Raw genomic sequence first — 23,983 nt, forward strand, 5'->3', positions numbered from 1 at the left:
ATAAAGTTATTGTAGGACTGTAGTTTTTTGAAATCGATAAAAATTGTGTTGTTGGTCCCAAATATTGATGAAGTTATTAAGTAAATACTATTAATGAAGTTGTTGGATAAAATAGAAAAACAAAAAAATAAGACATTACTTTCATGTGAAAATATTTTGGAGAAAATAGAGGGTTGTGAAAATCTTAATTTTTAAGAACTTTTCATTTTAGATCCAACAAAACTCTAAAAGTATTTTAAAATTTTCAATTTTTTTTTCCTTTCTAGTTAATTCTATTTAATCACACTAGCCTTAAGAGCTATCAGTTGATTAAAATTGTACTTATATATATATATATATATAAGTACAATTTTAATCAACTGATATATATATATATATATTGTTAAGAAATTGATACACACACACACATATATATATATATATTGTTAAGAAATTGATACACATATTTGCCTCGACTGGAGATTCCATTACCCTATACTCCTATAGCCCTTCGTTTATATGTTTTACCCTTATTTAAGGGTGAACACGTGATTATAATATAATTAATTTTGAGTCTCGTAAATTATTTTATACATGGATGTACATAAATTCATTATTTCTTGAATTGTAGACCATGAAGTTGAATTTTGAACCACAATTCTTTAATCGAATTGTGGCTGTAGTTTAGTGGTAAGAATTCCACGTTGTGGCCGTGGAGACCTGGGCTCGAATCCCAGCAGCCCCAAATTTCTGCTGATGATACTTTTTTTATTTATAAAGGTTCTTTTTACAATGTACTGTATGGTTTTTTTTTTTTTTTGGTTATGTCCTGTAAAACAGAACTCTAAACCTCTTTTGGAGATCATACTAACGTAATTTTAGATAATGGCTGAATCAAAAAAAAATTTCTAGAATCAGTAAAAATGTCAACACAATAAATTGGCTCCAAAATGTAGCCAAAAAAAATCTTTGAAAACCATCTTCCCCATTTCAGACGACACCATGAGACTTTTCAAAATAAAACAAAAGTAGATATTGATGGAAGTGGTTAAGATAAACAGAAAACGTGATACATAAGTCGATACTGATTGAGACACTGGACCACCCCAGGAAAATTCAAAGTGACCAGAAGCCACATTTATAAGTCGTCTTGACCAGGTCAGCCTCTTGAGTCCTGTGGAGAAAATCAGAACTAATTGAACAAGGGTATTTAACTTATTAGAAAGCATATGATGAATTTCCAAGAAAGGACTCAATTTTCTTCCAGTTTTACCCCCCATCACACACAAGAAGTCTTCTGGTCCAACTTGTCCTCCCTAGAATGGGAGTCACAGAAAAGTCAAAGCTCAATCTGCATTCAAACACGTCATGTTTAACAAGTAATGTAACATGCATAAAATTCAAAACTTAGCAATAGGTCTGTACAATTACTAATCTCTCAGCCTCTGCTGATGCATTCATATTCATATCATGTGAGTTTGAGTTTATTCATTTCACATTTATATAGCATACACTTGTTTTAAACATTGTCTAGGCTTCAATTCGAACCTTAATTATCTAGGGTGTAGTTCAGTAATTGATGCTTCATTCACAGACCATTCGACTGACTTGCTTGTAGGTTGATCTGACTTGCTTGTAGATTGATCTGACTCCAGCCCTTTTGGTATGCTCGAATCGGCTCTGCTATGGCCAAAGACCGGAGGATGTTGAGGCAATTGTAGAGTAATAGAATAACTGTTGAGCATAGTAACCACTGATGCCATGGAGGGCCTGGCATCCACATCTTCTTGAACACACAGTAAGCCAATGTGGATGCATCTCATGACTTCATTTCTTGAATGAGAATCTGCCAGTGTTGGATCCATCAATTCCATGGGTGTTCCATCCCTCCAGTGTTTCCAAGCCTGTGACAAGTGAAGTTAAAAAGATGTGTGTTGTTCCTGTTGAGATGCTCATATTGATATCGACAAACAAAAATAACATTGACACATTCAGTATGCACTCACATAGCTCAGAAGGTCTCCGGCACCGTCTAATTCATAGAAATTACTATTTTTCTTGCCGGTTATGATCTCTAGAATCAACACTCCAAAACTATACACATCAGACTTCACAGAGAATTGTCCATGCATCGCATACTCTGGAGACATGTAACCACTGCAATCCAACACCGTTGGTAAAAACACAACAACAAAGTACAAAGTCTATTTGACACTACTTCATAATAAAGCTAAACGTTTGATGATCTAATGACCAAAAGTTAATGGAAAACCAACAATTAAAGGAGACATTACAGGTACTAGTTAGAAGGAGGCTAGCTGTTTGTCTAAGTTGAAGAAGTTTGGATTATCAAAATGACCTTACCCCTAATTTTTTTTTTTTTTGGCCCCTACTAAGTTCCAGTTGAGATTAGACATTCTGAATTCATTAATGCAAAATGTGAGAAAGAGAGAAGCAGGGGACGTTTGGGATTGAAAACTTACTATGTCCCAACGATTCTACTTGTATTTCCTTGAGTTTGATCAACGCCAAAAATCTTCGCCATGCCAAAATCTGAAATTTTTGCATTCATATCTTCATCTAAAAGTACATTGCTAGCCTTGAGATCACGATGTATAATTCTAAGTCGAGAATCTTCATGAAGATAGAGAATTCCACGTGCAATGCCTCCTATAATCTTGTAACGTTTCGACCAATCCAATAGAACTTGTTTAACCAGATCTATACATTGATCATCATAAATATTAAAGTAAGAATCTAGGATTTAGATTTCATAACATTACATAATAATGTGATTCAATAAACGGGTAAATGCAGTGTACTAATACCAATTATACCATGACTCGCAATGGAATCCAAAATAAATAAACATTTTCTTCGGCATTAGAACATCTATATGGCAGTATATATGTTCTTCTAAGATCCATTTTTTTTTTTTAACAGTTAATGTGTTGTCATGGACATCTTATTTGTATTTTGAAAGGAGTGGAAGATGAGACAAAAATAGATAAATTTAATGACTAGATAAAGTTTTAGAGATGAGCCAAACCAAAAAGGAAATAGTCAAGGCTTTTGTTTGGGACGAATTCATAGATAAGTATCTTTTCCTCTCCTTCCAAGCAGAATCCCAGCAATCTCACTAGATTTCTGTGTTGAAGCTTGGCTACCACTAAAACCTCATTCTTAAATTCTTCTGCACCTTGTTGGGAAGTTGTGGACAGTCTCTTCACAGCTATCTCTTGTCCACTTGGAAGTGTACCCTGCGTATATATGCCATAATGAATCAATTATTGAATATTTTTTCCGAAATTTCAGAAACTTGTAATGTTATGGAGTGCATGAATTTGGCATACTTAAAATTTTGGGGGAACTAAATAAATATGGTCTTTTCGTCCTTAATTTTCCAAAATGTGAACAATCTAAGTGGTCTAACCCATCCACTGGTTGTTGAAATAGCGTAGCTAATCGTATCAAATTTATTAGTTCTAAAATATGAGCATAAATATGAGCTCTAATTCATAAGATTTTATTACCACAAGCACCGGTATTCATAAGATTCTGGTACTAAGCGTTTTGCCAGACTCTGGTGGTAAATCATGAGTGAAAACTTGAATATCACTTCATAACTTTGTTTACCAATCTGTAAATTTTCACATGGATATACATTTCGATAAACTTAAGAACAAGTGCACAATTTTTAATATCCAAAATCAGAAGTCGTTGTGTATTGTCAAATGGGGTTTTGGTATTGAACAAAATATATAGAGACGAAAGTTTATGGTTTGGTAATTATTTTATGAAAAGTTTATAAATAGAATTGGTCTAATTTTTATTATATTTTTTCATAGTTCAATAAACATAGGTCCTCAACAACATAATTTGGTAGCTATCCTTGAAATAAAGTACAGGTCATAATCCCTTACCTTATAAACAGTACCAAATCCACCTTCACCAATTTTGTTTGCAGGAGAGAAGTTGTTTGTAGCTGCTTCAACTGTTGCAAAATCATATGACAAGGATTGTACTGTTGTGATATCATCCGCAGCTACACGATCAAACATCAAATGTATTGACATTAGTATTTCTGATACTGAAAAAGTAAATTTGGTTTAAGGAAATGCAGTTGAATTATTTTCTTCTTTTTGTCTTACCACCAGATTCCTCTTTAATAGTATTGTACTTCTTCTTTTTCATGACAATGCACCAAAAGCCAATGGAAAAAAGCAGCACTGCCACAATTATCGGGACAACAATGGCAATAATTTCTGCCGTTGAGAGTCCCCCATTTCCTGTATCAAAGAAAAATGCTTGATTGAAAATTCTCTATGAACAAATAATTTTTCCCTGATGAAATTGATTTCATAAAAAAAGTTACATTAAATAAGAGGAAAGTGGTATAGAATATCGCAAGGGTCATATATTGCAACCAGATCCTCACTGTACAATGGTAACAATTTTGATCGCCCCAGCAATGGATTTACTAAATTAAATCTAATAAATTAAGCTGCAAACAAATTTCATTTAAATTCAATGAGTTGAGATTCTATAACCAATGACTTCAATTTTATAATTGAAAGAATAATGCTATCAATGAGAACTAAGAGTCACGAGCTCTCTATATTTAACATAAATATGTATTAAATGATTTTTTCACAGATGTCAAAAACAGTCTTAATTCACTTACTAAATACAGAGATCTCATGCCTCTGAGAAAGCTTTCTTAGCAGCATTACTCTAGTTGAAATTAGTTGAAATTAAAGTAAGGCATTTAAGATGTGGAGTTCACCTTTACTAGTAGAAACTGGAGGAGCTGGAGGAGAAAGAGGAAGAGCTGGTGCAGGCACCGGAGCAGATGCCGGCGTTGTAGAGGCAGTGAGATTGAAGAAAGGGTAAAACTCGTAGCGAATATTGCAGCTCGGAAACAGAACTCTACCCCCCAGCTTTATGTCGCAGCAACTTGGAAATCTTCCTATAGCCTCTCGAAGGCAGATGTTGCAAACATCACTAGACAGGTCCGGCGTGCACTGCACAAGTCCATACAGCTTCTGAAACGATGAGTAATTGGTTTCTGTACCTGCAAAATTCTTAGCTGACCCGCGACCACTCACAGCCCAAGTCGCTAACTGGTCCATTATGTTCCCCAACGCCTCCCTAAACCGCGTAGGCTCGGTCACATTCTGTGGGTTGATCATATAAACCGCCACGGATGTGTCCGCACTGGAGAAAATATTTCTGTTGGAGTAACGTAATAAGCAATAGTCATACCAAATAACGGCCACTGTCCTGTTGGGACACTGCTGCAGTATCTCTTGACTTGCATTTCGGACACAATCGTGACATTGATTGGTGGTGACATCGCCCCGGCATAGAAAGAGGCCGTAGACTGCGTTGGGGCTTCGACCGGCAGTGAAGTTATAGAATCCGGTGTCGGGTTTGGTGGCGTTGGAGGAGAGGTTGGAGAGGAGGAGATTGAGATTGGCATGGTAGGTGCTGTTAAGAGTAGTGCTGTAAGTGGTTGTGTTTGGACAGATATAATACAAAGGTTGGGAGGTGATTTTAGTGGTGAGGAGGCTAAGCAAGCAAAGAAAGCAGAGAAGGGCTATGGAGATATTGAAGGAAGGCATAGTTGTGGGTGATCAAACCTGTCTTCTTTAGATTCGGGCATAGAAAGGGTTTTGGTTTTTATCAAAATTAGATTCATAGATATAACAGAGGAAATGAGTGGTAAAGGGGCTCTGGGTTGACGCGGCTTTGGAAGACTTGTTAGGTGGCAGTCAATAAAGCTATTTTGATTTTTAGGCCCAGATGGAGACCACTGAGATTCTTTGTTGTATAAAATAATGGGGGAGTAATGACAATATTGATGAGGAGGACAGGAGTGGAACGGATATATGATGGGTTGGAAGTTTCCTCGCAGATTGCACCATGAAAAGGTCCACCCATTTTTGCAGGTATTTGGCGTGCCCGTACTCACAATCGGACCATATTTTATACACGTTGATACATTTCATTTCCAATTTTGTATGTTCGGAACAAATAAATTTCATTTACATACATGTCGTGACTGGTTTATTTTAGAACTAAAAAAAATCTTTATTTCTTTTAAAATGGGAATTAATGATGGTTATACGCCTAGAGTGTGTTATTTCAGGAAATTGATTAATAAATCAGAGGATAGAGAAGATAGGAGGACATCTAATCATAATTCAATATTGCCATGAAAGGTTTGGGGAAAAAAATCTTCCCCATTTACTTTATCACTGGATTGGTCTAATAAAGGGTAAACAGGACTCGACATTTGAGAAATTTATATTTACCAAACTATCAATTTATATATACAATTTTCATATAAAACATATATATATATATATATATATATATATATATATATATATATATCAATATTTAATGAATTTAATTTTCAGTCTATGGGTCTCGCAATTTATACGTACTATAAAACATATATACTTTATGGGTCCCACTTGACAGAGTAAGTGACAGTATTGCAATATTTAATTAATTTAATTTTCACTTTATGGATCCCACTTGACAAAATAAGTGGCAAAAAAGTTGAAAATTAAACTTCCTAAAGAGAAAAAAACGAAACATTCCCTACAAAAAGTCAGCTTTGTATCCAAACGAAATGAAAAATTCCCCTCTTCAAAATTAAGTCTGAAAGAAGCAAAACTAGACCAAACGTAAAGTGGTAAAATAGACCTTTGCCATGTCATTCTAATACTCTTAGAGTTCATAGGGGTATAATGGTCTTTTTGCATGGTCATATAATAATAATAAACCCAAAAATGGTAAAATAGACCTTTGCCGTATTGAAATAGTGATATGAAAGCCTTCAGGGACAAAATAGTCATTTTCTGGTCAAAATACAACATTCATACCCTTCGGGGGTAATTTTGTCATTTTTTAGGGTTATTCTATGCTTTGGCTGGGGTTTGGGGGTCATTAGGTAATTATATTAAAATATGAAGTTTTTGTGCAAATCTCAATTCATCTAACCGGTTAAGAGATTCCTCCTAACCGAGTAGATGAATGGTCCAATAAGATTGCAAGTCATCAGATCACATGTAACCTCTCCTAACCGAGTGTATGAATGGTCCAGTGGAAAAGAAATTGTAAAAACAAAATCTAACCGGTTAGGAAACCTTATCTAACCGGTTACTAAGGAAAATTATCAAATCCCTTATCTGCCCCTTACATCTAACCGGTTACGAAGAATCTCCTCCTCGGGTAGTACAACATCCAAAAGCTATCTAACCCGTTAGGAAAACCCCTCTTAACCGGTTAGATGGGAAAAGCCCATCAAACCAACGCACTGCCTCTTCTCATCTAACTGGTTAGGTGATCCTATCTAACTGGTTAGATGATGCCCACATAATGAATTTAACGAAATTTTTTACTTCCCACACCCAATCAAATGCAATCTTCAAAACACCTAAACATGAAATTCAGGTTCCATAAACATCATTAACCATTAAACATTGCATAAAATTTACAAATATCATCATTCATACATTTTTGAAACATTTATACAAGTACAAAATAATATGTTTTACAAGATGATGAGACCTCCATGGCCATAATTACAAAAGCTTCACTTGAAGCTCACAAAATAATATAATTACATTGCAAAATCATTGTTCATGCTAGTCTATTTCAAAAGATGTCAAAAGTCCGTTCTACACTTCTAAGCTTGTGAGGGCGCATCGTCTACGACATCCTTGCCATATCCTGAAAATGATAAATACGGGGAGAGCACAACGGCTCAGTAGAGAATCCTAAAACATTAGCTTTAGGCTCCCTTGATTCAACAAACAAGGAATAGCTAAAGGAACCCGCAATCAACACAAACATACTATCATGTTATGAAATACCATGCTTTCCCGACCACCATTCCCGGCCTAACTCAACACACACTGAAAACTGCTAATTGACTTTACTGAGGTGAGATTGATTAGCCATTTGTAATTCCAAATCCGACAACTATTTAGGCCTAGCAATCAACATTACACGTTCAAATCCGGCACGCACTCCCTCTAGGTCGAATTAGCCCCGGGCTCACGAAACCCGGTTCCTTTCATAAAATCACTTTCTTTTTAAAAACATTTCAACCGCTATTCCCAAACCATGCTTATGCCATGAATGAAATCATGCTTTAGAGAGATTAATATTTTCATGCTTATAATTTCTAATTACATATTAGAACATGCTCATCACCATCATCATCAATTTCAACATGCTTTCTTTACAAATTACCATCTCAAATATACATTTTAACAACATTTAAAGCATGGTTTCAACACTAAGCACAAAGGCACCAAATCAATTATTAAATCATAATTTTTCACATATATAGCATGGGATCAAAACATGAACTCAATTGAATGCAAAGCAAGATGGTTTAAACACCCCTACCTTAAAAATGCAACCCAAAGCCCTTAACTCCCAAGCTTGAAATTCTCCAAATACATGCAAGACTGGTTGAGAAATGTAGATCTTAAAGAGTAGAACAACTTTTCTTTTTGCTCCCCACCTAAATCTTCCTTAGCTAGCTCAAATCTTAGAGAGAAACTTGAGATTTTAGAGAGAGAAAGTGAAATGGAGGAGAAAGAGAGTGTGACTGGAGGTGAGGGAGAGAAGAATGAAAATATGGTCCAAGCTTGGCCAATTTCTCCTTAAATGTGTGGTCTAAAATGGGTCAAAAGTCCACCCATGCTCAAATGCCAAAAATACCCTCCAAAGATCACTAAAACATCACCATTGCCACAAAATATCCATATCCACCCACATGATACATATACATACACATTTAATACATTAACTCACATATAGATAAATGCATGGTGATGGGAAAATAATGCCGGGACCCATATGGTAGGCAAAACGATGCACAATATAAATAAATGAAAATAATGCCAAAAAAAAAATCTGGGACGCTACAGTCATGTCTCGGGTCATTTGCATACCATGCATGGTGATTATGTGCTTAATTATGTTGTTTAAATGTTGGTGTATAGTTGTGATTTAAATGGACTATATATATATATATGAATATTAAATTAAGGTGGGATAGTTTTTGTGTTAGTGGAGGGACCCACCACTGACATATTTGGGGCTAAGAGGCCATTGTGTGGCCTCACATTCTCTCTATCTCCCAGCACTCTCTCTTCCTCTCTCCTATTTTTCTTTTTCTTTTTCTTTCTACAAGAAAGCTTCAATCTTCAATTAGTCTCTCATTCTTTGAAAATTTTGGGCATCGTTTGCGGCAAAACGGAGAGCACGACGAGATCTACATGTGAGTACAAGTAATTTCAGCTTTGGTGCACTCTAGGGATTTCGAGTTCTAGGGCATAAATTGGGGATTTTCATCATTTTAATGATAGGGGTTTCTAATTCCCACTTTCTTGCACCTTTGTGAATTTTTTTATTATAATTATTGTCAAGCATGCTTAATTTGAGTTGATTGCCTCTAAAATGACTTAATTATTGTCTATAAAGTTTATGATATGTGTATATGTTGATGTGTATGTAACACATGTCAAATTATTAATTTATATGCCTATTATATTTGTTAACATGCTAGAACTTGTTAGATGGAAGTGTGCTCATTTGTGTGGTGTGAAAACCCTTATTGTCATAGCATTGAAAGCATGAGACATACATGCATATCATGGGGAATGAATAGAGGGGAATGTTTTGAAATAAATGAAAAAGGTTTGGGAAAAGGCTTTTATAAAGTGGGTTTTGAGAAAACCCAAACGCCGTGGAGGTACTAAGGGTCTGTGGAGTTAATGTAACCTAGAGGGAATTAGGGAAATCACCACATCGTGGTTGAGCTATCTGGGCCTTAAATGACGCCGCGGAGGTACCAAGGGTCAAGGACAGTAGTCAATCCTTTCTCGTGTTGCTGCGGAGTCACCAAAGGATGAGTTATATTAACAATTTGAAAAGTGATGGATGGTTTTGAAAATGGGGAGCGATAGAACACGATATTACATTTCATAGCACCATTGCTCATTTGGACTTGAAATTGATGTCGTATTTCCTCGGTATAGCATGATCCCATTCCCTATTGTTCTATTCATTGTTTAATTTCACAAGGTCACAAAAGGTGTGTCTTCAGTACCAACTACTGAGCAATTTGCTCACCCCTTATATTTAACATTTTTCAGGTCATGGGAAGGAAGTGGCGGATGACAATCCACCGCAAGTTTGAAGGTTGCTAGAAGTCCAAATTTTATTATCTTTTGTATTTTTGGCCATCCTTTTGAAAAAGCTTATTTTGGACTGTATTTAAACTTGCTATCATGGCCATGTAATTCAACATGAGCCTTAGCTCTGTTTTGATGTAAATTTGAACAAAATGTAAAGACTATACTTTTCATTTACGAAATGAATGGGAAATGTTGTAACAATGTGATAAATTGTCGATGCTTTTCATCATGGTATGAAATATCATTTTTAAAGTGTGTTGGGACAGGTTTAGAACAGTTTTGAGGCTTCTACTAAAGCCTCACTTCATTCTCTCAGTCACAGCATTTCAACAGTTGAATTACAGCTTGAAGAGCCATTTCGGTCGACTGAAATGGGTACTTTAGTTGACCGATTCTTCCAGTAGCTTTTGGAAGTTTTAGGTTCACAACCAATTGACCGGTTGGCCATTTCAGCCGACCAGTACAGGGGGTTTTGTTTCGGTCGACCGAAGAGATGCTGCTTGGTTTATCTTTGTCCTATCTTCCGGTCTATTTATCTTAAGTCCTGGGTGATCTGCATTGAACCAATGTGGATTTTAACCATGACTTAAAAATAATGTTTTGACATTAGAAGTGACAGAAATGACTCAGGTAACCTCAAGTTCGGGTAAGGACCCGGTTGACGGTTCGGGTCGTTACAGAATTGGTATCAGAGCTGTGGTTCGAAAACCATTAGGATGATGGGTAGAGGCCTACATAGTGTTGCATGGGAAGGTATTTGCATTGATTATATGATTATTTGCCAAGGTGTTGAATTAATTGCAAAGGCATGCTTAATTGACTACTTGCATATGTGTTTATGTGCTTATATGCCTATGGTGATGTACTTGTTGTTTTGTTTCGCATGCTAAGTGTTCGTATTGCATCACTTTGTTGAGTCGTCCACGGTTGGGCCTTAGTGTCATCGTTGTTGAACTGTTTTTTCGTTTTATAGTACGATGCCACCGTGGAAGGAACCGCGGGGTGTTGGCCCTAGGCCCGACAAGGGGGGATGTCGGTGAAAGCTCTAGCTCCAATCTCGCGGAGCAAGTGGATGAGGACACACTTCTTAGGGACTTGATTCCCCGTAGAGGTGTTTCCATTGGGAGGGATAATGTTATGACACCCGTTGAAGAGGATGAAGGTTCGGCAGAACTAGCATTGAACCGTTTGTTGCAGAATGCCTTGAGGGCATCGATTGCTTCTTAGTACCACAACCGATAGTTCAAGTTGAGGAGACGCCAGCACAGAAACGTCTTAAGTTGATTGCGGGATTTTTTAAGTTGATGCCGATGATGTTTGAGGGCGATGCGGATCCAATGGAAGCTGATGACTACATGGACCAAGTGGAAACTCACTTGACTTCTATGGATGTGATGGATGATCACATGAAAATTATATTGGCTACCTACAAGTTTTCTAAGGATGCCAAGTTTTGGTAGAAGTCGGTCACTAATCAACACAAGGTGGAGGAGATGAGTAAGGATATATTTAAGGAGCTGTTTTATGAGAAGTATTTTCTGGTTACCAAGAGATGGGAGTTAAGGGAACAATTTAATAGCCTTATCCAAGGCAATATGTCGGTGATGGAATACGAGAACAAGTTCACCTTTTTTTCTTGCTTTGTTCCTGAGTTAGTGAGAAATGAGGTTGACAAGACAATGAAGTTTGTTTCTGGTCTTCACTACCAAATGAGGCCGTTGATAACGGCACAATACTTTAAGGTTTATTAAGGGGTAGTGAAAAGAGCATTGATGCTTGAGGTAGAAGCTAAAGATAGAATTGCAGGAAGGAACGGTGGAAGCAAAAGAGGAATGCAGGACCATCTTCAGAGGGAACTTCATGGAAGAGGAACAGGGGTAGTTAGTCTCAATTTCAGGAGCAGCAGTCTACACGATCCACTCCTACTACTTCTATGCCAGCTGGATCAGAGAAGAGTGGAGTTGTTTGTTTTCGGTGTCAATAGCCTGGACATTACAAGTCCAATTTCCCTATGAAATCGTCTTTAGTTTCTACAGTACCGAGAGCTTGTTATGGGTGTAGCTAACAAGGCCATATAATTTGGGACTATCCAAATCGGGGATCAAGCACGGGTAGTGGTAGAGGGTCACAGCAGAGGCCGTCACAGTCGGCTACAGCTTAGTCAGATTTCAAACCACCGCCACCACCACAACCTGCCATGTTTTCGCAGGGCTCATGGCCAGTTAGGAGGGATACCCCTACTATGTCAGTACAACAGTCTGGTGTTCAGGTTGGCAGTTCTCAGGCATAGGTACCACAGAGACGTGTTTTTGCACTTGCACAGGCTGACGCATCTTTTGGACCATCAGTTCTCTGAGTATTTGGTTCTTGGGCCTGTGTTTTGTTTGACTCTGGTGCATCTCATTCTTTCATATCATCATCATTTGCACTTACATCGGGGTTAGAGGTCAGTTTTATGGATTGGATGTTGTGTGTTGACACGCCGGTTGGGGCTTCAGTGTCTTTGAACCGAGTTGTAAGGGATTGTTCTACTGTGATAGCAGGACGGACTTTTGTGTTTGATCTCATCCTCCTGGAGATGACTGGTTTTGATATCATTCTCGAGATGGATTGGTTAGCTTCATTTCATGCTACGATCGATTGTTTTAGAGGAAGAGTCACAGTTTGCACTCTCGAGGGGGATTGCTTCTTTTTCATGGGAGATCGAAGTGATTCCCAATCTTCATCGCTTTATGGAATTCATGGAAGAGGTCATGGTGATTACTTCTTGGCTAGTCTGTTAGCCGAAGAAGATGATGTTGTGGAAAGGGTTTATCCAATAGTTGTTTGTGACTTTTTGGATGTTTTTCGGAAGACTTGACAGAGTTGCCTCCACATCGGGAAGTGGAGTTTACTATTGACTTGATACTTGGTACCGCGCCTATTTCTATGGCACCGGTTGAGTTAGAAGAATTAAAGAAGTAGCTCAATAATTTGAGGATGAAAGGTTTCATCCGACCAAGTGTGTCGCCGTGGGGCGCACCTGTCTTGTTTGCTAAGAAAAAATATAGTTCTTTGAGGTTGTGCATTGATTACTGGAAGTTGAATCATGCCACCATCAAGAACAAGTATCCTTTGCCAATGATAGATGATTTATTTGATCAATTAAAGGAAGCCAGTTATTTCTTGAAGATTGACTTGAGGTCAGGCTACTATCAGTTGCGGGTTAAGGATGAAGATGTAATACCCATAAACTTTTAAAGGCTTTTATTTATTTATTTATTTCAATTTTTTTTTTTTTTTTTTACGTGGCTATTTGTATTGTTTATGCATTTATTTTGGCATTTAGTATTGGTCATTTAAATGTTAATTATTTGGTGAGTATTTTATTTTATTTGTTTATTTACTTGGTTATTTGAATTTTGTGTGTGAAATTTGTTTTGGAGTGTTTATTATTATTTTAATTATTTAGTAGTCTTTGTTTTTATTAATTACTTGGTTGTTTTAATTATTATTAGTAACATAGGTATATATATTTTGCTTATCCTGTAGTATGTGATTAAAGATGTCTTATTTGATTAAATTAATGTCTTATAGTAATTGTTTGTCCTGTAGCTTATGTGATTAATATATATATATATATATATATATATATATATAGGTGTGTTATCATGTGGCATGACATTAGTATAGTTTGGTTGGTGGCTTTATATTTTGGTACTGTTAGTGTTGTTGTATTATATTAAAATAGTGTTTTTTTAAAAAATTTATTATTAGAATTAATATGATAGTGGGATATATATATATATATATATATATATATGTTGTGTTGTGAGATGGAATCCGTACCCGGCTGGATGAAGGAGTGTTGGTCTAATATTATTATTATTATTTCTATTATATATATATAGGTTAGCAGTTGGGTTGGGTAGGACTTAGTTACTTTATATATATATATATATATATATATATATATATATATAAAGTAACTAAGTCCTACCCAACCCAACTGCTAACCTATATATATATATATATGTTATGCTTAGGGGGCTGGAGTAACCTGTACGCAGAAAAGAAAAACTACAGAGAGCGGCGGCGAGAAAAGAGAAGAAAGAAAGAGAGGAAGAAAGAGGGAAAGAGAGGAAGAAAGAGGGAAAGAAGAAGACAGAAAAAGAGAGAGGAAGGAAGAGAGTAGTGAGGCCGACTGTTGTGGGCGTTATTTGGAGTGCAGAGGCGGACGACGGTGACCTGAAAGCCACCGGCATTAAAGGAAAAACCGGGAAGAAGGGTGTAGGATTTCCGGGCCGAAATTCTTGAGGCAAACCCTTATTATATTCATTCTCTTAGATTTCGTGATCGGTTCATCTCTAGAATGATGTTAGGATTTAATTATAAATATGAATCAACAGAGAGTATGAAATTATATAGGTATATATATATATGTGTGTGTGTGTATATATATATATATATATTCATGACCATAGTTATTATTTTATGAAGTTTAGATGTACCTATGCGTGATTTAGTGCTTTAAATTTAGTTTACCAAGCTTAGTATGAATTTTAGCGATTATTCTGGACATGGTGCTTTAAATCTATTTTACCAAGCTTAGTATGAAGAAGCCGACTCATGCTGCGAGTTGGGTTCTTTGGGGTTATGAAATTCATGTGACCATACTGAAGTGGGTTGTTTGAGGTTGTGAAATCATGTGACCACAAAGGGTATCCGTGGTGAACTGGGCATCTACAGGTTGTGTAATTATATTATAGCATGTGAGCAATTTAATATCAAGCTATGGTAGCACCTACAGGTTGGGTAATTTTAATAGCATGTTGACATTTTATTAGGATGTTGTGGTTAGTTATAGGATAGTCCTAGCTTGATTATTATTATTTTTTAGTCACTTTTATGTTTACTATTATGGATTATTTGTATAGTAAGTATGGTAATAAAAATAAAGAATTATGATGGGACTTGTTTAAGTGATAAGTTATTAATTTAAAGTCTAAAAAGGTTTACCTTCTCATGAAAAATTATTGTAGAGTTAATGCTATGATAATTGTTCAAGAAACGATAAATGGCTTTGGTTGCATTTTAAGTTATTAGCATGAGACTTTGAATAGCTTGTAATTTTATTTTTATATATTTTGATGGTAATATAATAGTTGATCATCTAAGAGTTAATGGAAATAATATTACTTGCATTAAGTTAATTGCATGTTAAGTATAGAAGCCTATGCTGCCATTTAAAATATTCAGATAAATTCTAATAATAATGTATATTAATTTTAAGTATACATACTTGTATAGAAGTGTATAATGGAGGACCATTGTCAGGATATGGTCTTAGCAGCACCATTGTTAGGATATGGCTTGCTAATACATACATGGGCTAGCTATTAAGTCTAGACATACATGTTTTGTCATACCATTGTCAGGATATGGTTATGACCTTAATTATGCCATTGTCAGGATATGGCTACAGTTATTTATATAAATATATTTTTATTGGGTACCATGATACGAGCTTGAATCTCGTGATCGATGGTTAGGATTGACGTATATTGCCATATGAGATGGGTAGCTGGATCTAGGAATGTGTGTGCCCTGGTAGAAGAGGTACTCGTGACCACCTTGTGTGCGCTTGCATGAGACCTACTATCCAGTTGAGGTTGTCTTATGATCCAGTGAGAGTTTATAGTGTGTATACTTATGTATATTGACCTACATAGCTATTGCATGAGTCGGACTAGGATGGATTGTTATCGGGTCTCTGTTTGGGATGTAGTAGAAAGGGTTTGTTAATGGGTTTTGACCCATCTTTGTTGTTATCTTTTCAGATACTCGACAGTTCCAGACGTAGAGTCAGTTCGTGCAAAACAGAGGCCAGACTTCATCACTCTTCCGGTGTCATAAACGTAGGACCTCCATTATGTTTTCGTTATTATTTATTATTTATGAGATAGACATTTATTATTCATTTATTAGTTTGGGATTTATTTAGGGGTCCTGTAATACCCTTAATTTTAAAAAGGATAGTCCTGATATTTTAATTAATTATTTAATTTCATTTTTATTGGTTTAATTGTTTAATTGCTTGTTTGTTTGAATTAATTGTTATTATTTGATTTATTTGAATTCTTTGAATTAATTGTTATTATTTGAATTACTTGAATTAATTGATTAAATTATTTTCTTTTATTATTATTTGTTTTTTAATTGAATTATTGTAATTGTTTAATGATTTAAATAAGTTAATTGGATTTAATTAGGATTGTATTATTCTGTTATGTTTCACGTTGTGGCCGACTAGAATTTAACTTAGGGTTTTCAATCTCTAATTCTAAGTGGACTAGGGTTTTCAGAGACGTATATATATATATATATGATGTGTGTCTAAGGTTTACGACATAAACCACGAACATAGAGTATTGAGAGGCAGAGAGGGAAATTTGAGAGATTGACAGAGAGGTTCAAGGAGGACGGGATGGAGTGAATCTGGGTTGAACCAAGAGCATCAGAGGAGTGGAACGGCAGTCTAGGAAGTGGTCGGAATACTTAGAGACAGAGGTTTAAGATTTCTAAACTGAAATCAGAGGCAAGTCTTGTTCTAACTCTTTCCCCTAAATCTGTGTTCTGTGCATGCCTAGGTAGACTCCAGGGGTTTAATTAATATTAAAACAAGTCATTTATGCATGTTTAATCTATATTTAATTTTGTTGAATTAAACTGGGTTGCAAGTTCTTACAGTTCTATTAACTGATGCATGCTTTGTTTGAGTTTAAGTTTAGTTTAATTGATGTCGTTGATGCATGTCGATGCTTTATAACTATTCTGGGACATTGATTAAACATTGGAACAAGTGTTTAAAAGAATTACAGAGGCTTGGGTATCACCAAAGGTGAGGAAGACGAAGCAGAAATCGCAGAAAAGCTTCAGAGAGTGAGAGAGAGGGCTCCCAAAAGGAGGGAGCCAGCTCCCTTATCAATGGAGCCGGCTCCAAGGGGTATGGAGCCGGCTCCTAGCTGCATAGAGAAGGCTCCCTAAGTTAGGGAGCCGGCTCCCATGCTAAAGGAGCAGGCTCTCAACTTGTGAGAGCCTGCTCTCGCCCATAATTGCATACCATTGGTTTTAAGGCGTTGTTTGGACTGTGCAGGGTGTTTCAAATTCATTTAAACTATTTTAACTGATGTATATGATTCCCATAGACCTGTGAAATATAGGGAAACAATAATTCATAAATGGATTTGGGATTGGGCAGTGTAAAATTAGGGAAAAATCCTACATGTTGCATTTTGATTGTTAATCAGCTTACACACTGGAACTTGGAGAATTGTTTATATGTAATTCAATATTAATTAATCATATTTAAACAGGGTTAAAAGTATCATGGATTACTTAAAATTAACCATGCTTGTGTTGGAACAAATTGATATTCACCTTGCTATTTAATTGCATTAATTTATGGACAATTTGGAGGATATCAATGCTTAAATTTATTTTAGCAGTTTACATTATTGGAATATGATTTTTAGGTTCTATAATGAGTGCCTAATATTGATATATATGTATTAATTTATATTGATGCATACTTTGGAGAATGGTTGTTGAAAATATAGTGTTGTTTTATTAACTATATTATTTGGAGGATTGTGTGCACCGGTATAGGACGATGGCATATTAGGGATGGATTAGTTCAAATACTAAGTCCTACCTAATCTGCATTGAGGTATGGATTAATTATAAAGGTTAACTCATACTTGTATCATGTCAATAAAATAATTGAATGACTTACTTTGGTTTCTGGATTGATTGTTATACATATATCAGGCCACTATACCAGATGGATGATATTTTGTATTAGGAGTGTATAGACTTTATATATTTATGTTATGGTCCCATGGTATGAGCTTGAGTGTCAAGACCATGGTTAGGGTGCGTATATCGCCTAGGATGGATAACTGGATAGTAGCTACTGTTCCCTGGTAGGTCTAGGTACACATGACCACATTATGTGCGATTTGCATGGTATCTCTACTCAGGCTGAGATAAACCTATTGGACTAGTGAGCGTCCTATAGTGTGTACTTATACATATATGGACTACTCTATTTATTGTTTGAGCTATCTAGGATGTATCTGCGTATCGGGTTTCTGTATGGATCGTAGTAGAATAGGACTTGCATGTAGGATTGAGCCACTATCTTATTTTTCAGGTGCTCGTCAGTTCCAGGGTTAGAACTGGTTGTGACAACCCTAGATTTTTCAACCTAGTGTGTCCTGTGATGAACCAAAAGAATGACCCGATAACGGATCCGAAATGCGGAAACGAAGGAAACTAAGTGACCACTAGAGATGTACGTCATCCCTAAGGCATCAAAATGACTCCCCATGGTATAATCAAATTGCATTATATGCTATTGTGTGATGATGTGAACATACACGCAAGGGTAAAATGGTATTTTAAACATGCTATAATGGCCTATGGGCTTATTACAACTCATTTACAACATTTGATATGTCAGACCTCCAAGTTAGAAAAATTACATATCATAGACAAATCATGAACATGCTAACACTTGCATGTGAACAAGAATGCTTCTAAAGAAGCTCAACTCAGCAAATCACCCAAGCAATTGCAATCTCCAATCTTGTATCCTGTACCTGAAATATGCCCCAGTATCGTAGGGGTGAGTAACATAAAGTTACTCGTAGGAAATGAGCATGCATCGTCCTACGTTTTACAAGTGTACATGATTTAATCATTGTGGTTCATTCCACCTAACGTCTATGTCAAAGGTGAGACTCAGGGAGCATCCTAGCTACCTAAGATCAAATCTAGCATAAAACACATTCTTTATGCAATTTCAACAACACAAGAGCATACTACACATAGCAACAAGATATAACATGCTTACACAAAGCAACTAGTTAGAAGCATGCTTACACAAAGCAACTAGTTAGAAACATGCTTACACAAAGCAACCAGATAGAAACATGCTTACACAAAGCAACTAAATAGAAATATGCTTACACAAAACAATTAGATATAGATTCTCAAAGTTATCAACTTGAAATCTAAATGCTAAATCAACTAAATATAGCAATTTAGTATGGATGTACTTAACAACATCAAATCGCCAATAGCCAAAACCATAGTCACAATATAAACATGATTGATAACTTGGAATTGAATGCGAAAACAAATAGTGGAAGACTCAGACATCAGTCGGATGAGACCGATACAGGGCTAATTTGGAGCTACTAACCCCCAGGTAGCCTACCCAACGTGCGAACTTTTCTGGGCTAATTTGGAGCTACTAACCCCCAGGCAGCCTACCCAATGCGCGAACTTTTGACTTAGAGGACTCTTGTCCCCGTACTAGAGCCAAACCCTAGCCATCATGCAATGTCCGAAGTGGTTCCAAAATAATTAGATAAGTTTACAACTTATATACGTATTGATTAGTACACGAAACTACTTTCATGCACAAGTAGGCTGAAACCACACAACACATGCTCTAAATCCACAACTTCTATAGGATGACAATGTCGAATCTTCAGAGTGTGATTCGTTATGCGTTATAATAACATCACATGTCAAATCTTCAGAGCGCGATTCGTTACACGCTATAACAATATAATCCAATATTAAAACATAACTCATAAATCCATTATAAGTCAAAAGTCATGCTTTAAACATGCTATCAATGTCAAATACATGAGTTAATCAATAATACAATAGAAACGAAATTTAATCAATAAACTAATTAAATTCCCTAGGTTTCAAATCTCAATCAAATGGCCTCCAATTAATACATGATAAACAATATAGCATGGTCATTACATACACCACATCAAAACTCGATTAGGCCATAAGAACAATAAAATGGAATTTAATTAAATCATGATAATCAAATCCCTAACTTCTAAAATAACATCAAGTGGTTCCAAATTAACATATGCTAGAACATAAGTCATAGTTATCACAAATATCAAGTTAAACATTTAATTAGGCCAATGGAACCTTTAATTAGATTTTAATTAATCATTTTAATTAAAATTTCTAGATTTTTATACTTGTCCAAATGCTCTCAAATTAAAGTATGTTAAACAACATGCCAAGACATAATTTAAAAGCATATCACAAGTCAATTTTATGCTAGGTACGACCATGGGATTTAATCTTTTATAAAAGATAAATATTAAACAAAATATGCAATTCTTATTCAATTAATTCCAATTTAATATATGTTAACAAATATATTAAAACATGATTTTGTAGCATGCCACAATTCCGTTCTAAGTTATACACATCCTTGTGAATTAAATTTCATAGAAAAAAATAATTAATACTAATTTTCTAAAATCGATACAAGACATGCAATTAAGTTGTATAATTATGCTAAACACTCAATACAACACACACAAAAGCCTAGAACATTCCTTACCTCAATTGGAATGAAAATCCTAATTACCACTGAAGTGAAATCGCCCCAAATTTTTGGTCCGCAAGACAGATATTTCAGCTTGTTACCTTCAAATTAGGAAATTCATAAAAAATTCAATTCTAATCCAAATTGAATGAATCCAAAGCCCAATGAAAGCTTAAACACTGTAATTTGATAATATCAATTTAGTTTAACAAAATATTTTCCCAGTTGAAACAGTTTTGACCCACAACTTTGCAACAAATTCTGCCTAGAAAACAGATTTTCAGCCTGTAGCTTCCAACTTTGAAAATTCATGGAAAAATTCATTTGACATCCAAATTGGGCAAACCTAATTTATTTTGGAAGTAAATATATGAGAGTGTAAAACTGGAAATTTAAGCCATGATCCAAGGTCAAAAGATTAGTGAAATAAATCATCTAAAAATATGTTTTCCAGCTGCAATAAAAACATGGATAGTAGGTAGTCTCGGATTTTTAAAATTTTTTTATAAATGCTCTAAAATCGTGAAAAAATTCTGGGTAGTGTAACATCCATGGGGAAAGTTCTAGTAAAAATTTAAAGGTAATTGAAGCACTACAACTCCATATAAAAATTCGTTTCCGGACCGGATAAGAAAAGATTTAAATTTCTAGCAACTAGCTTGCAACTTCAAAAATTCATAACTAATTCATTTTAAATCCAAATTACATGAAACCAAAACTAATTGGAAGCTAATTGATTATATTTTCATGTTATATATTTAATTTGACAAGATTTATTTCAAGTTAAAAAATTTTAAGGGCAGAATATAAGTCTTTCTCTTCTATGCATGTAAAACACTCAATAATGACATAAAAATACTTCAAAATAATAAATCCATACCTTACTAGAGAATTGAATCCCTAGATACCAAAACAAAACTAGGAGTTAGGCTAGATCCTTCAAGAGTTTTGAAGAGGAGGATAAAGGGGAACAAAAAGTATTCCAAATTTTATGGTCTAAAGTAAGTGGAAGGGCCTCAAAGATCAAGGTCAATGCCTAAAACTTCAAGCTTCATCCATGGAGGCTAGGGTTTTGTGGTGAGGAAGAAAGAGATGAAATGTGAAAATGTGTGAGTGGAGGAAATAGAAATCCTCCACTCACTATGTGATCCTACACCATGGTCAACACACACATCTATGGTCAATTGCACAAAAACCCTCCTTTAAAACCATAATCCCAAAGTGGCCCAAAGATATTTGCAAGACTAAATTGTGAACCTACACTTGTCACCAATCCATGGCTCCTTCCTAGGCTTAATCCCACACCTACACTTGTCAACCATCCAAGCCAACAAGTGCACCAATCCTAGGCCAATAAGTGGGTGAATCCTCCCCCTCCAAATGTCATCATCCAATGCATCAAAGTGTTTCCACACAAATGTCAACAAGTGGACCAATGAGAGTGTGACACTTGTCACACTTTTTCAAAAATTACAAAAAGGCCCTTTTTGAAAATATCTTCCAAATTTAATTGCAAAATGATGCCCAAGATGAAAAATAATTACTTTATTTAATTACACTAAAACCCCACAAGTTAAGAAGAATTACACTAAAGTATGCATTAATGCCCCTTTATGAAGGAAGTAAGCAATCAACATGCTTTTCTAGAAAACTAAAAATACCACTATCATGGAAATCAAATATCATGAATGCATGCAAAACCGGAATCAAATCCGAGCACAAAAAGTGAGGTTGTGAAAGGAAAAAGGATAAACGAGAAAAAGACAAAATGTGAATAGTGTTCGGAAAAATAAAATATGGAAATGACACAATCCCCAAAGGAAGTTGTCAATCCAAGGAAAAGAGTCTCGGAAATCATTCCAGAGCATTCGAGACGACATCAAGTGATGAAAAACCGAACCCAAAAAGGAAAAGATAACGGAAAAAAAAAAAAAATATCCGTTAAAATCTAAGAAAAAGAAAAGGAAGAAAAATGACCGAGTCATTACATTGGTCGTGCAAAGCAGATACAGACACTCATTCCTCTGACTACGTAGGACTACTTTCCATGTTTGGCTTTAGATTTTATTTCAGTTATTTCAGTTTCAGTTTGGGATATTATTAGGGGTCCACATGATGGATTCCCAAGTTGTTAATTTAATGGAGGTTTTGGATTATTGGATATTAAGTTTTTAATTTTTTTGAATTTTTAATTTAGAATTCTTTCAGCTTTTATTTATTTATTTCTTATTATTTTAATTTGTATTCTGTGTTCGTTTATAGATTAATTGTTTGATATTTCCTCGGGTTTGGGCTTGGGCCTGATCAACCCATGTCTCAGATTCGAGGGGTATCACAGTTGGTATCAGAGAACTCCAAGTTCAGTGTCTCTAGGATCTATCGTATAAGACTTCCGCATAGCGTACTCTATTGTTTAGAGCTTAAGTTTAGGATTCGTTGTATTCCTTTATGGTTCGGTTTAATCGTACTGATGTCTGTCTTTCTGTGTTAATAGAATGGTTAACTCTAGAACTAGACGGAACAATCAGCGACGAAGGGAAGCGGCCCGTAAGCAATTTTAGGATAATGATGGTCAGTTCTATAGAGAGCAGGAGGACGTTCAGCAGACTCAGGATCAGGGCAGAGATCCAGAGTATCCTCCTCATATCAATGACCTCATTGCTTAGGCTATAAAAGCAGGGGTAGTAGCTGCACTTCGGAATCAACCACAGGTTCAGCGGGCACCGATACCAGCACCAGTGGTTCCTACTGATTCTTGGGAGAAGGCTAGGGGGTTCTTTCACAGAAGGGAGCCCACCTGAGTTCACAGGCTCTACCGATGTAAAAGCAGCTCATCAGTGGAAGAAGGATATCGAGCGACATCTTCTATTGGTGTAGTGCACGGAGGTTCAAAAGTAGATGCTTGCTACATTCAAGCTGGTCGGAGATGCACTACAGTGGTGGGAGTCAGCTACCACTACAGAGGAGAGGACTTTGTTAACTTATGATCAGTTCAGTGCTCGCTTTGACGAGAAGTACTTTCCTTATACAGTCAGGGCAGTTATGAAGACGGAGTTCCTTAATCTGCAACAGGGGAACATGACAGTGGTATAGTATGAACAGTAATTCACGCACTTGTCTCTTTTTGCTCTAGATGAGGTGGATACAGAGGAAAAAAAGCGTAATAGTTTCGTTAAGGGAGTCATGTGGTCTATTAAGTGATCTATTACCGGTTGTTCAACTTATATTACATATGCTCAAGTGGTAGATGTTGTTTTACAGCAGTATCAGTTGACTGTGGACTTTAGACAAGCCAAGGGTGAGAAGCGGGGTGACAAAGACTCTGCTAATCAGTCAGCTGAGAAAAGAAATGGTAATGGTC

At 35.9% G+C, this 23,983-nt stretch overlaps 1 protein-coding gene and 1 non-coding gene across 5 annotated transcripts in view; one reads left to right on the forward strand and one right to left on the reverse strand.

Moving 5' to 3' along the window:
- Nucleotides 1-652: 652 nt before the first annotated feature.
- TRNAH-GUG (transfer RNA histidin (anticodon GUG)) lies at nucleotides 653-724 on the forward strand. The gene has a single exon. It is a non-coding gene; the product is annotated as a tRNA-His (tRNA).
- Nucleotides 725-869: 145 nt separating this feature from the next.
- The window catches only part of LOC132307571 (cysteine-rich receptor-like protein kinase 25), a 52,013-nt gene continuing 28,899 nt past the window's right edge, over nucleotides 870-23,983 (reverse strand). Inside the window, exons 1-9 of one of the 4 annotated variants that reach the window (XR_009482262.1) lie at nucleotides 4,766-5,698; nucleotides 4,131-4,268; nucleotides 3,903-4,024; nucleotides 3,029-3,239; nucleotides 2,463-2,700; nucleotides 1,986-2,136; nucleotides 1,528-1,883; nucleotides 1,253-1,330; nucleotides 870-1,153 (exon numbers count right to left, since the gene is read on the reverse strand). Coding sequence is in view for 3 of the 4 variants with exons in the window: in XM_059805390.1 (XP_059661373.1) it covers nucleotides 1,533-1,883; nucleotides 1,986-2,136; nucleotides 2,463-2,700; nucleotides 3,029-3,239; nucleotides 3,903-4,024; nucleotides 4,131-4,268; nucleotides 4,766-5,603 (2,049 nt within the window). In the remaining variant the exon portion in view is untranslated. Of the gene's footprint in view, nucleotides 1,331-1,350; nucleotides 1,884-1,985; nucleotides 2,137-2,462; nucleotides 2,701-3,028; nucleotides 3,240-3,902; nucleotides 4,025-4,130; nucleotides 4,269-4,765; nucleotides 5,699-23,983 lie in introns of those variants that run through there. The other 3 variants (XM_059805390.1, XM_059805373.1, XM_059805382.1) reach the window with 3 other exon arrangements.

The sequence above is a fragment of the Cornus florida genome, unplaced genomic scaffold, assembly GCF_030987335.1.
Source record: "Cornus florida cultivar Cherokee Brave unplaced genomic scaffold, ASM3098733v1 CherokeeBrave_3.0.0_Hap2_Chr01, whole genome shotgun sequence".
Taxonomy (NCBI): domain Eukaryota; kingdom Viridiplantae; phylum Streptophyta; class Magnoliopsida; order Cornales; family Cornaceae; genus Cornus; species Cornus florida.